General features: G+C 32.8%; 2 protein-coding genes across 9 annotated transcripts in view; one reads left to right on the top strand and one right to left on the bottom strand.

The window, feature by feature from the left end:
* The window catches only part of LOC113518378 (guanine nucleotide exchange factor DBS-like), a 145727-nt gene extending 141459 nt beyond the window's left edge, over window positions 1-4268 (top strand). For 7 of the 8 annotated variants that reach the window (XM_026903270.3, XM_026903273.3, XM_026903274.3 and 4 more), the window contains exons 19-20: window positions 1490-1622; window positions 2518-4268. In XM_026903270.3, coding sequence (XP_026759071.2) covers window positions 1490-1622; window positions 2518-2615 — 231 coding nt within the window. In that variant the 3' untranslated portion in view covers window positions 2616-4268. Of the gene's footprint in view, window positions 1-1489; window positions 1624-2517 lie in introns of those variants that run through there. The other variant, XR_004224162.2, reaches the window with a different exon arrangement.
* Window positions 4269-7018: 2750 nt separating this feature from the next.
* LOC113518137 (adenylate kinase) lies at window positions 7019-12652 on the bottom strand. The gene is made up of 4 exons (XM_031913224.2): window positions 12551-12652; window positions 12317-12435; window positions 8737-8973; window positions 7019-7571 (listed from the first exon to the last, which is right to left on the bottom strand). The coding sequence occupies exons 2-4, from the start codon at window positions 12416-12418 to the stop codon at window positions 7182-7184; spliced, it is 729 nt and encodes a 242-aa protein (XP_031769084.2). The 5' UTR covers window positions 12419-12435; window positions 12551-12652; the 3' UTR covers window positions 7019-7181.
* Window positions 12653-13888: the final 1236 nt, after the last annotated feature.

Raw genomic sequence — 13888 nt, 5'->3', positions numbered from 1 at the left:
TTATGAGATGAACAATTAAAGAAAAGATATGCCAAATCATTTAATAAATATATCCAAGTATTTATAAAAAAACAGAATATAGGTGATATTATCTAAGTGTATTCACTTATATCTATAAAGAAGATAATAATATTAAGTATATTACTATATATTTATATCTGTATACGAGACGTATATGCGATATTACACAAATTTAAAACTTCGCTTCACTAACGCATGGTTTAGCCGCAGTAACTGCCAAACTGATTGAAAATGATACCTAAATATTGTTTCGTTATAGACATTTGTTCAATACAGTTTGGATAGTGGTGAAGGTGTGCATGCGCAGTCAGTGTGATCTGAATGGTTCAAAACTATAATTTTATATATATATGTATAAGCTAGAATCACTATAGGTAATATGAACAGCCTATATTAGGGCCGATTCTGAGGCGACATTCCTCTAAACATATTTCTTAGCCTAATATTTTAAATATTTTACTAAACTTGGTGTTATTTTGCGCAAAAAATAACCTGTGATATGGATAGACATCATAGGTTATTTTTTTAACAATATAATGAAATAACCACTATTAATTTCATTTGAGAGTTTTGCGATATTACTATTTTATTTTTGGAATTTTATAAACTGAATTTATAATAATTCTTGACTTAAATCTATTAGAAAATGAGTTTATAATGGTGCTTACAATAAAGATTTCACTGTGATATTAAAATTTTAATTTTAGAGATAACTTAGAATTTACACCTCAGAATTGGTCCCGTTATCTGATATATCTGTAAAAAAATGCTTTTGAAAGTACCATGCCTGCAATACGTTTCATGGCGCCGCGATATAAATATTAAACGTATCGATCGATTCGATTCGATACAAACGTTTTAAAAAATGTTTTAATTACGTAATCAGCTGGGAACAGTCACAAGGGATTTTTAAATAATTTTACGCTCGCATATAAGTTTGAATAACACTGCTCGAAATAGAAGCAATATCTTTAATATATAGCTCTAACTGCAAGTATCTGTGTATTACTCTTATCTACATTCAAATTTTATCGTCGTATTGTGTGATTCTAGCTTGACAGCATTTCACAAATATCTACACACATGTATCATATTCAAAGGAAATAAAGAATTTATTTAATTTTATTTTAAATAATGTGTCTCTAATTCACGAGGCTTAAAAAATGCCACAAAAAATTCTAATACACATTAAAACATTATTCAGTGACTGGAATGCAGAGAATGTATATCGAGCTTGACTCTTACAGAAGTAATATTTTAAGGTGACAAGGTAAAGGACAAGTAAAAAAATAGGCATAATGTCGACTAGTCCTGCACTTTGCATTCTATCCGCCATCGAAGCTTCTTACTCTACAAAATCATACTCCACCGTATAAGTCACGCATCCTACTGTTAAACATAGCACGTGGCATTGAAAATAATATTGTATTTCGCTGTATATAAGATTGAAATTGCATTGGGTGCGCAGGCGGTGGGGTGCGCGTTAGTTGCGCTGTCAGACTACACGGCGGTGGGCGCGAGCGAGGTGTCGCTGAGGGAGGGCCAGCACGCTGAGCTACTGAAAGTTGGCTGCGCTGGGTGGTGGTATGTGCGGCTTGCAGGTGCGTATCTTATATATTTGCAATTGGAATTATCAAAAATGATAGATATAGATATTACGTAACACAATAAATAGAGACCACTTGAGAATTCCTTTTTCAAAATTACTTAAAAATAAAAAGGGAACCTTAATGTTCGTAACATAATAAAGACCAGCGCAAACGAGAGACAATCCTTAACTTACTTTTTTGTTAACAGAATATGGTTCATGTAATCATATTAAGGTTGCCTAGAAGAAATCGCTATTTAGTGATAACGCCATCCATTTTTGCTTCTTTATCTTGTTTAAGTATCATTCTTTGAAGGTAACAACAAAGAGTTTACATTCATTCATATATTCAGTCCATAACGGTGAAAACGTGAATATTTATTCGCCGCGGACGAGTCTCGTCGTATGCGCATATCCTATTAGTTATCATTGTACACATTGTATAAGAACACTAATCTAATGGCACAGAGACCAGATGCTTAGCTTTTATGCTATTACTGTTAAGTACAAAACTTTATATTAAAATTATCATATTGAACTATGACGGTAATATAAGTAGTAGTTTAGACAATTTTTCATTGCGGTTTTACGTTTCAGATATTAAAAATATTGTACATAAGTAAATATTCAAGTAAATACTACTTAATAAATTTATTTATATTTATACATTATGCTCTTTTACAATATATGGAAGCATAAATCCCATCAGATCATAGTTCTCAAGAATGATAATGAAAGAGCGCCACAATAAAATCTATGCTCTTCAGATAGGCGATTGGGTCTGCTTACTATCAGTTGGGCCCTATGCTTGTTTGCCACCGCAATGGTATAAAAAAATTAATCGTCAGCTTGTTTCACATGTCACAAGTCGTATAGAAAAAACTTATACAATCTATATATAAAACTAGGCGGCAGCGGCGAGGGATGGGCGCCGGCGGCATACCTCGACCAGCGCAAGACGTCGCGATCGTCGAGCCGCTCGCACGACCGCCTGCACGAGCACTGAACGCGTGCACATCGTTGTGAGGCCGCGAGACACCGCACACCACTGCTCGTGCGCTTACACGGACTACGCGCCAGCTGAACTGCTAGTCAGCCTACACATCGATGCTTAAACGCCAATACCTTCTAACTAACATGGATAAAATTTTACAGGGGACACAAAAAAGTATTTAGTTCTAAATTTAAATTTATTTAAACTAATATCATAAAGAGACGTTTGATAATATCATAAAGAGATGTGTAAACTCAAAAAATATTATACCTATTTTAAAAATTCTTACACCTATAGAAAGCTAGATTTTCAACGAATAACATAAACTGTATTTTATTTAAAAAAATAAAGGTCCGTACACTATCTTCTCGTGGTAAAATAGGAAGGATCACAAGTTCTTCAATACAATGGAAGTAAAAAGTAAAGTAGTTGATTTTAAGATAAATTCTCAATATATTAAAGAAAAAATTATTTAAGTTAGAAAATAAATGTCAGTTAAGAGGTATTGGTGGTTAAACGTTTCACAGTTGAACATGCAGTTTCCGTGTCCAAGTTTAAAATAATAATTCACGGCAATTGGCCCCGACACATACAGCCATGTTGTGACTAGTCTAGTAAATGTTCACTTTTTGCTGAACAATTTAGAAAATAAGAGTTCGATTTTAAAAATCTAAACATCAGTCTTTCGATTGTTTAGCAAACGAGAGACTATTTTGTAGAGAGAGCATCATTAACCCCACTTGTAAGGATTTTTGTGTTAAACCTCGGATGTTTTAAATGAATAGATATCGCACAGTTTAATAAGAATCACTATAGATTGTTAGCTTTGAATGTTAAAATGGTATCAAGAGTTGGTAGACGTGTCATTGTGATCTGTCCTTTAATGTCGAACAATAATATTTGTTAATTGATGTAAATGTTACTCTTAAAAGCTTTATTGTAAATTAGTGTTTAAGATAGACTCATTTTATCATTGTGAGTATCCAAAGTTATTGATAGAGGCCTAGGCAATGTTGAGTAGCCGTGACTGTTTTGATATTTTCCTGTATATACATTTTTAATTAATTATAATAATTTATTTCGTTGCTAGACGAGCTTTCGGTGTTAATGCGTGTATCTATACGTTTCAATATTCCATGACAGTAATGGTGGGTATCACACGACTATATCCAGAAATAATAGGGACCTGTAAATTTTATGTCACTAAAAATTAAATATAGGCCATATTCGTATTGAGTAATCAGTCACTTTGATATCATTAATTTGTTTGTTAATATTTTGCATAAAAATAATTATTATGTTATTTCGAATGAATTATGAAATTACGTAGCCATGTGCGTTATTTCTTTGCATATTCCTATTAATCAATATCACAAATATAAAAATAATATGCATATATATACTACACATGTTGTTTGCTAGTCGGCGAAATATTTTTATCGTGTTAATAAAGTTATAAAAATATAATGAATGAATAATAATGATCAAATCACACGCAAAGCATATCATCAAAATTTCTATTTTTCTTTCATGCATCTTGTGTCACATCACAGTACCTGTTATTCGGTCCATATGAGAATGTATTATTACCATTTCATAATTATCTTTTGTATAAAGCTACGTTCATTTTTAGCTGATTACAATTACACAAAATTTGTTTATTTATTTGTCTTTTATTTTGCCCATCCATAACCAATCATTTACTTATATAATAAATTGTTTCTTTTTTTTTTGTTTCCTTAAATTTCATCAATGTTAATTGTTAATTCGGAATTCATATAGCATGTGCTTTAAAATTATTTAAAACTTAGATATATTCGTAATATAGATAAATCGTAATTAAATATAAGTGAAGTGCGGTAATGATAAATTGATGGTAAAAAAAAAACAGTCACTCCGACATCCCATTAATTCATCATACACCACGGCAACTTGTCATCTTGTCTACGCAGTTTCGTAAATCCTGCTAGATCCCGCGCTCGTCCCGCAATAGCGGGTCTAAAGAAGTAATGCGGGATCTCGGAATACCGCGAATGGGAACCCTACAAGTAATGGTAATTTATAGTAGACAAAACATTACGCATTTATGGCGACCAAGTATATACAAGTTTCGTCTAAACGTGAGTTAAAATCTTTCTTCCATATTATCCACCATCTCACCACAGCCATTGGAAAGCTTTAAAGTCTCGTATAAAAAGTGCAAATATTATTATACACGGCTGTGAAATACCGGTGATGAATTTTGTAAAATTTTTGATTACCTACACTTAACAATGTCACTAGTAATACTATACAGTATATATAAATTTTATTGTCTCCTAGAATTACGTAGAGTATATAGTTTTATGTTTAATTAAACTTACCTAATTGTTTGTTGAAAATGGTGTTTCCGTTTTGGGCTACATTAAGTTTGATGTCTATAGGCAACGGTTACCACATTTTCAACAGTATTAAACTTAAACGAAAATTATTTATTTAAACAAAATCATTGAGGTTATCTAGCCATAGGGCGTCACCATAAGGGGTATAGTGATTATAACGTCACTAGATCCGGAACATTTTACTCATGGTAACCATAAAACATACTCGTAGTTATCTTATGAATCAAAAAGCAAGGCCCAAATTAGGTAAATCACTTATTGTCTAGTAAGCATATCTAATAGGCGTATTAGGACTTACAGCTATGCCCAGACATGGCAAAGAGTACATAATAAATGTCTGTTTTAAGAAGCCAGGCTCCCCTTGGAAAATAAATATACCAATACTAATATTAATGATCTACCCTTTCGTATATTGTAGAATTTTATATGTAATTCACTTTATACACTCTTTTGCAAAAAAAACGGCCACTACTGCATTATATATATATATATATATATATATATATATATATATATATATATATATATATATATATATATATATATATATATATAGTTTGTCAATCAACATAAACAGTTGCCTATTAAAAGGTGACCATTATATTACAAACCAAGCGCAACTAAAGTTGAATATTATTTACTCTTAGTAGGGAATACTTATGTTCTTAGATATACTTGAATTTTAATAATACAAAAAAAACTTACTTAGACGTTATACTGTAGGCAGCTGTAGACTAAGATTTCAGAATTTTTTTATACTTACATCAAATTTGAGCAGTATGACTACAGTTTCACTTGATGCAATGTGAAATACAAACTCAAATAACGCCTATTCACTATCTTTAAAAGATGCCATGATATTTTCCTCTTTCATTACTACCGTGATTGGTGTAGTGTTAACAGAGTAATTATGCGGAATGTGTACTAGGCACTAATTCCTACTCATCTACAGAGAAAGAAATTTAGCCGCATATGGAGAGGCTATTTAGTCTATGGAAACGCCCAAAACCTATAATATAGTCTACTCATACATTACGAATCACCAATTTGTATAATATATTATGACCAGAGGGCCTACCATGAAATGTTTTCCGAAATTTCGGATCCGAACGAAACACAAATTTTGATGTTAAAATTACATGATACGTATCGTTTAAAAATATTAAAAATGGTAAAGTATCGTTCATTTAGACTTTTATGGTAGGATTTATGGCAAATGAAATCTTAAGCTCCATTTATAGAGCCGATTTTGATACGAACAAAAACACGAAATTGAGCTCGAAAAGTCGGAATTTCATTTAATTGTAGACCCCCTGTTCCTTCTGATTTTAATATAAAATTGTGAGGTTAAATTGTATAATAGAATTTATAATTTTAAATTAAACATTTTGAGTATGTATATACAATAATAATATACTACAAAATACTTATAGTTGATGTATTGAAAAGTTTAATGTCAGCCATCCCATAAGTAACCTTTTAATTCATATGTTCGCTTCAGCTCAACAAAAGAATCAATTGTAAATTATTGTGTAAACATATATGAATATTCATTATTACTAAACGACAAAACAAAATAACATTATAAACCTAGTTTGTTTAAAAAAATTAAATGTCCGTTAAATTTATCTATGAGCATGTAACCAAAACGATTAACTTTTTTAAAACAACTGCATTATTCCTATCATCTATAAAACATTACTTGGAATGAAAAGTATTGAATTCGCCTTTATTCGAGCTTAAGAAACAGAATACCTGTTAATTTATACTTTCAGAATTAATAGTAAATATTGTAACTACCTACTTTTAACTGGAAATAAATCTATCCGACTCAAACTGTTTTTATTTACTACAAAAAAGACCCTGTTCTCTTTGAGTCATATAATTCGAGATAAGAGTCTAAATAATAACAACTGTGCAATTATGTAAGTCTAAATGAGTCGTTCAATGTATCATATCAAAGTCTTTTTCAATTTATGATAAATTTATGATAAACTTATCACACTTATATATGTTACGAAATGAAACGAAAACTTCCATGATACCTTTCCACTTTATTTCAAGAAATATAGTCTCTAAAATAGGCAACTAGATTTTCGATAATAGATATAATAAAAACCACCGCCACAATCATCGATCACAATAAGAGTTTGATTTGTACACTTACGCTTACTTCATGATATATGATATAGAAAACTTATTGAGTCGCTCGAAATCTACTAAAAATACGGCTTTTGAATATGTTATCAATTTTGCTGAACACCTCCTCCGCCGGTCTCGCTGCGTCCACTCGGTAATGCAACCCTCTCCTCAGGTAATAATCGACCAGAGGTACAGTCTGCGCGTGGTACGTGGCTAACCGTTTCTTCAGTGCGTCAACATTGTCATCGGACCTCTTCACCAACGGCTCGCCAGTGACGTCATCAGTCATAGGTTTTTTGGGCGGATGGAATTCTTCGTGGTAACTGCGCCCACTCGCGGGGTGAATCAGCCTGCCTGTGATTCTACGTACCAGCAAGCTATCTTGAATTCCAAACTCGATAACGGCATCGAGCTCCGTTTTTCTCTTGGCGAGCAAATCGTCCAACTGGAAGATTAGTATTATTTTGATTACAACATTGTTTGCTTTTTTTATCTTTATTCCACAAAAAAAATAGAGGAATTAGTCTAGGTATTGAACAGTATAATGGCGGATTTATACCTTGAAAGTATTCCATCCAGTAAACTATAAAGACTTGATATGTTCACCATAACATTAAAAGACGACTATTGCTTTTATCTACAATACCTACTATATAAATACTACGGTAACCGCTTACCATGAGGTGGGCCGTATGCTTGTTTGCCACCTCAGTGGTATAAAAAAAATGTACAATAATAGAAACTAACTAGTGATGAATATGTTTAATATTTTTTTTTGTTTTCACCCCTCTCTTAAAAATTAAGATATTAAAATCAACTATTCACATAGAACATTTTTCCGATTTATACACAATTTATTTTAATCCTATTGTATCATGTTATGCTATACAGTAGCATATTTTACAAAATAAAATTATATAATTACAAATGTCAATAGTAATATACAATAGGTAAGATTGGGGGGAAAGGGATTGTTAGTAATGGAGACTGAGAATCCCATTGCTAGCAATATACCCAACCAGGTCGACCTCCTCGCGGTTCCCCCCGGAAACTATCATGGTTAAATCCTGATGAATTCATCATGATGGGCTAACTGGCCTGTTTTCATTCTCATCTATCACCCTTCACTGGTGCTCCGCCAGCGTATCCCGTTAGCGCAGGCGGGGTTACCATTCCATTTTCACCCATAAAAAAAATAGGTAAGATTAACCTTGTACTTTTTCATCTAGCACATAGGAAATAAGCTGTGCTGTAAACGTTTTAATTTTTATGTGTTACCAAAGGATTATAATAAATAAAATATAATAACGTAACTAAAAATAAATCAATTTATATAATACCAATATAAAAAATATTGTGTCAGAGTAATGATAACAAGAATAATCTACAATAAATATCAGATTATTTGATAAATGTTCAAAATGATTGTGTAACAAAACTAACATATAAGCCCCAGGTGTATCAAATAAAATATAAATACCTACCAAATTTTTACATAACACATTCATTATGTACGAATACAGATAAAAATAGAAAAGTCATTGCAGGTTATTTCTCACACTGTGTCTTTTCTGTTTTTTTGCTTTGTACCATACAAAAGAATAATTTACCTTCTGCGCTTGGGGCACAGTCCTTGGAAATCCATCGAGCAGAAAACCATTCTTGCACTCTGGCTGATCGAGATTTTTGTCGATCATATCAACAACCATCTCATCAGAGACCAGCTTGCCTTCATCCATAACTGCCTTGAGGCGGCGGCCGAGTGCTGAACCAGACGCCACCTCAGCACGAAGCATATCACCGGTTGATAAATGACAAACGCAGTATTTCTCCTTGAGCAGGGGAGCCTATAAAAATATGTATACATTTAAATTGAAATAGATTTTATTTCATCATCATCATTTCAGCCATTTATATGCCACTGCTGAATTTAGATCTATCTCACAGACTGCCATAAGAAATAGGCCTTAACAACCTGTGTCCATTGACTCCCTAAAACAGATTTACATTTTAACTTATGAAGCTAACTAGATATTGGTGGAAACTGTTTACTTTCACCTGTTGACAAAAATATCAACATGGATATCACAAGAATATATATATATTCTTTATTGCACAAAAACATACAGTAACAACAATAAGTTAATAACAATGTTAGCAAAGGCGAACTTATCTCTAAAAGAGATTTCTTCCAGTCAACCTAACGCAGTGGCATAGGAAGTAGTGAGTGGGCAGTAGTAGTGCAAGACAGAAATTTAAATAAATATTTACATAAATTATAAATAATTATATATATATACACACATGCATTCACATATATACATACATACACATACACATATATATACATATACACATACATACACACGTTAAATACAACATATAAATATCAGATACAAGAGAACACAATGATGACAGTCTTCTAATCATTTTTATATTTAAATTAAATTGGAAAGATAAAATGATTTTAATCTTTTTTTGAAGGAACTGCTAGACGGACTATTCTGAATATTCACGGGAAGTTTATTCCACAGCTGTACAGCACGATATGCAAATGAGTTACCCATAAAATGGGTTTTACAGCTGGGAAGCTTCAGTACCCTGGACTGGTTCAGACAAAGACGTCTAGGTCTGGAAGGAGGAGGTAATAATTGGAACCGGGAACGAAGGTAGGAAGGAGAATTGGGATTATTAAGGATATTATATAGGACCGCTAGGACATGTGTCTCATGACGATGTGTAATTGAATATACTAATTATCAGTATCTTTTTATATCAATGCTAAACCTTACACAAAAACCTTTACCTAAACATAATTCCTTGTTCTTTTTTTAAACCTTACATAAAAAAAGAATAAGGAATTATGTTTCCCATTGCCTACATTACTTGTACTTACGAAGGATAAATCTAAGTGAAAACAAAGCATATTCAGATGGTAATATCAACATTTCAATTGCCTAATTATTTTACACAAAGTTACAGACCCAACATTTGAAATTAAAGGTAATATATATTTTTAATTTTTTTTTTTTCATTTAGTGTATTCTATATTAGCTGAACTCAAATCAGAAAATTTAACATCTATGTAAAATTTTAATACCCAATAATCCATCTCCTTCCGTAACTAGAGAAAGTAGATAAAACTTTATTTGAGAAATCATTTTAGGATATGATAGAACTGCTATACCTGAAGAAAGTAAAAGACTTTCTTCAGGTATATCAGCCCTATTTAAAATTAAAAAGAAATCTATAGTGTAGGTCTTGTAAATTCAAATAAATATACTTTTCTAGTGGCAAGATTATTATTTATTTCATATTAAAATTGCAGTAAAATTATGAACATGAAGAATGTACCCAGCACCCAGTTTTTTAGTAATTAATCCTACATAATAATTAGCAACTATAATAAATTATAAATATTTTGATGAGATTTTTTCAATGATATTTTGGTAAAGTGAAACCTGGTTAACTGATATATTAAGGTACCTGTAAATTTATCTCACTTATATAGGTATTCTTCTTACCCAGTTCTCAGATATCCAAGTATAAATAAATATGTCTCATTTACAGAGGATTCGTTTGATAAATACACACATTACACATTAAGTACACATATTAGTTTTCCCTGTTAACATTAAATTCGACACTGCCTTGATTATGTGTCTTCCCACTTTCATAAAGGAATATTAACTTCAGTTCTTTACATACTGATAATGACTTGAGCCTTGTTTCAGCATTTTTCAAATAAACATCTGTATGATAGTAATTGCTTTACTAAAACTGAAGGTCATTAAAGTTCAAAATTAGTTAAGTGCGGAATTTGTGGGTAGAATAAAAATAAGTAAGTAACAAATTTAAATGCAAAGTAGCCCAAGTAAGAGAGCTGATAAATTGATGTTGTTTTAGTTACAGAGGCTAATATATATAAAATTCACTAGCTGTCTCAATTATAGAGGTAACTATGACTTTAAAATATAAAGAACAAATCCCAGATATAGAGGTTTGCTTCGTCTTACCATCGGAAGTAATTCAGTGTCAAAGTATTGTGACCTCAGCATGAGTTCCAGTTATGGAGATTCTTACTTATCCAGGCCCCACTTAACCAAGTTTCACTGTACTATATCATTCAAGATAATGTCAATAATTATAATAATTAACCATAAGACTAAAATCCAATTAAAAGTTTATTTTTTTATGATAATGAAATGGTACCCCTGTCTATACTGATGAGGTACCAGTAAGAGACAATAGACAAGGATGAACTTATGTCTATCAGCTTATCATTACTAATTCACCAGGAATTAACTATGATGGCTTCCAGGAAGGACCTTGGGAAGGTCGAATTAACAGGGAACCTAACAATGGGGACTGATGGGAAAGAGAGTGTAAGTAATGAGATCTAATAGCCCCATTGCTAGCAATATACCTTCTCAGGTGGACCTCCACGCGGTTCACCCTGGGAACTATCATGATTAGTTCTTGTCAAATTCCTTATGGTGTGCCAACTGACCTGCATTCTATAATTTTTTACTGGTGCCCCGCCAGTTTATACCAATAGCGCAGGTGGGGTTACCATTCTATTTTCACCCATTAAAAAAAACAATGGGGACTAGGGAGAAAAGGGATTATTAGTAATGGCTAGCAGTCACTGTCAGGCTAACCTCCACATACCCCCATCCCCTCATCTGGAAACCATCATGCTGAATTCCAGGTGTATTCATCCATTGTGATGAACTGACCTGCCTTTTTATTCTCACTGGGGGAAATGGAATTGTTAGTAATGGGGTCTCATTTCCCCATTGCTAGCAATATACCCTTAAAAGTCAACCTTCATGCGGTTCTCCCTGGAAACTATAATGGTTAATTCTAGTGGAATTTGTCACGATGGGCTGACAGACCTGCTTTCATCGTTACCTGTCTCCCTTCATCTCACCTCACTGGTGCCCCAACAGGATATACTAAAAGCACAAGCGGAGTTACCATTTCTTTATTATCCATTAAAAAAATCATCAATCACGATGGTTTCCAGGAAGAACAGTGTAGACGATCTAACAGGATAATTGCTAGCTATGAGATTACTAATGGCCGTTACTAACAATCCTTTCTTCCCCGGCCCTTCCAGTTGAAGGTCAAACTTTAGGTCAAAGTTAGTAAAAATTGTTTATAAAAATTATAAAACATAACACCAACCTGAGTCCCTTTGCCTGAACCAGGCGGTCCCAACAGAACTGCTCGGATGCCGATTGGATCTTCATCGGGCTTTGGTCTTACAGCTGCAGCCGCTGGCGCCATTTCGATAGCAGATTATCCTTTACAAGTATTAAATATGTAAGAACCAGCCGAAACAAAGACACCCACCAAGTTAAGTTAATACAATCTTAAACCAAGTTTATTTAAATTAAATCACTATATAAGTCTATACGCCGTTAAGCCGTTAATCTACTATAAAAGGTATATTTTCTGCAATGTAGGTAGATATGTAATAAGACAGACAGACAGATAATTGACACGGTGGCCGGGCTGTGACCAATCAGACTCGTTCTGTCAGGTTCCGTCTGGCAGTGACAGTTCTAACCAATATGCCAGATACAAATTGATGATTGTGGTAACTGTTCGCGTAAAAACAGCTTAAACAAAAAAAAAAAAACACAAATTGTACAACGAATGAATTTGTAAAATACTACGAAAATATCGTAAATATAAAATAAAAATTGTCTTGACTACGAATAATAATAATAAATACATATTTTTATACATACATACATATCTGTCACGCCTGTCTCCCATTAGCGTAGGCAAAAACAATGGAACGCCAAATGCTTTGATTCAAACAAACCTCTTTCGCTTCACATATTTTTATCTTTCTATTAATAGTATAATATTATTCAATAACAGTTAAATTATTGAATAGACTGAAAGGATGGTACGGAAACGCTTCATAAATCACTTTCGCTTGACGTTAGTCTAATAGAACTCTAAGACCTAATTATGAATTATGTTATAATTGCATATTTTGCTATAACTGGAAACACTGTTTTGACCACAGAAGAATCAGCGTTACCTTTTTATTAACAAACCTGGTAAATTCATTTATGCAGTAAATCTAATCTATCTAAAAGTATCAATGTTAAAAATTAAATATTTACAGTATTGTAAAAGTATTTATTATTAATATATATATATATATATATATATATATATATATATATATATATATATATATATATACACACACATGAATAATATAATTTTAGGAATTTACTTAGAATTCAGTTTAAAAGGTAGGCTCAAGCACAAAGAAATCGCATAATTTACATGAACAAAGATAGATAATAATCTTAATGTGACATACAATCAAGCGTGTTGGAGATTTGTTCGAACGCACGCCTAACGGCTAAAAGCTCTGTACTTAAAGGGGCTCTATAATCTCGAGGGGATGGGAAAACTAGCCCGGGACGTATACCCCCTGGTGTTTACATGCGCCGAGTATTATGAATGAGGTGATTATGAATGAAAGATGACGAAATTAAAATGCTTGATTTCTTGAAGTGGAAATCCTTCGAAGGTTGCAACGATTTCTGCGCCGATACGGGTTAATTCTGCACGATTTTCGCCTGCTAGGTGTGGGAGGCCTGGCAATGGTGGAGGGAGGTCTGGCAAATTGCCAACAATTGAATGAACCATGGGGTGCTATATCACTCGCTAGGGAGAGTCCTCTGGTGTTTTGCGTGCGGGCTATGAGCTCGTGCGCATAAGGCTTGA

Source organism: Galleria mellonella, unplaced genomic scaffold (assembly GCF_026898425.1).
Source record: "Galleria mellonella isolate WM207_F2 unplaced genomic scaffold, CSIRO_AGI_GalMel_v1 utg171, whole genome shotgun sequence".
NCBI lineage: Eukaryota > Metazoa > Arthropoda > Insecta > Lepidoptera > Pyralidae > Galleria > Galleria mellonella.
The sequence above is the reverse complement of the archived record's forward strand: the minus strand, read 5'-3'. Positions and strand labels throughout refer to the sequence as shown.

What these genes read in the sequence shown, in the direction of transcription:
- LOC113518137 (XM_031913224.2), bottom strand. Translation starts at nt 12,418, where the DNA reads ATGGCGCCAGCGGCTGCAGCTGTAAGACCAAAGCCCGATGAAGATCCA. An exon ending in GTTCAGGCAAAGGGACTCAG is followed by an intron (nt 8,974 to 12,316) that starts GTTGGTGTTATG and finishes ATATTTTTATAG; the next exon opens with GCTCCCCTGCTCAAGGAGAA. An exon ending in CTGTGCCCCAAGCGCAGAAG is followed by an intron (nt 7,572 to 8,736) that starts GTAAATTATTCT and finishes CTAATCTTCCAG; the next exon opens with TTGGACGATTTGCTCGCCAA.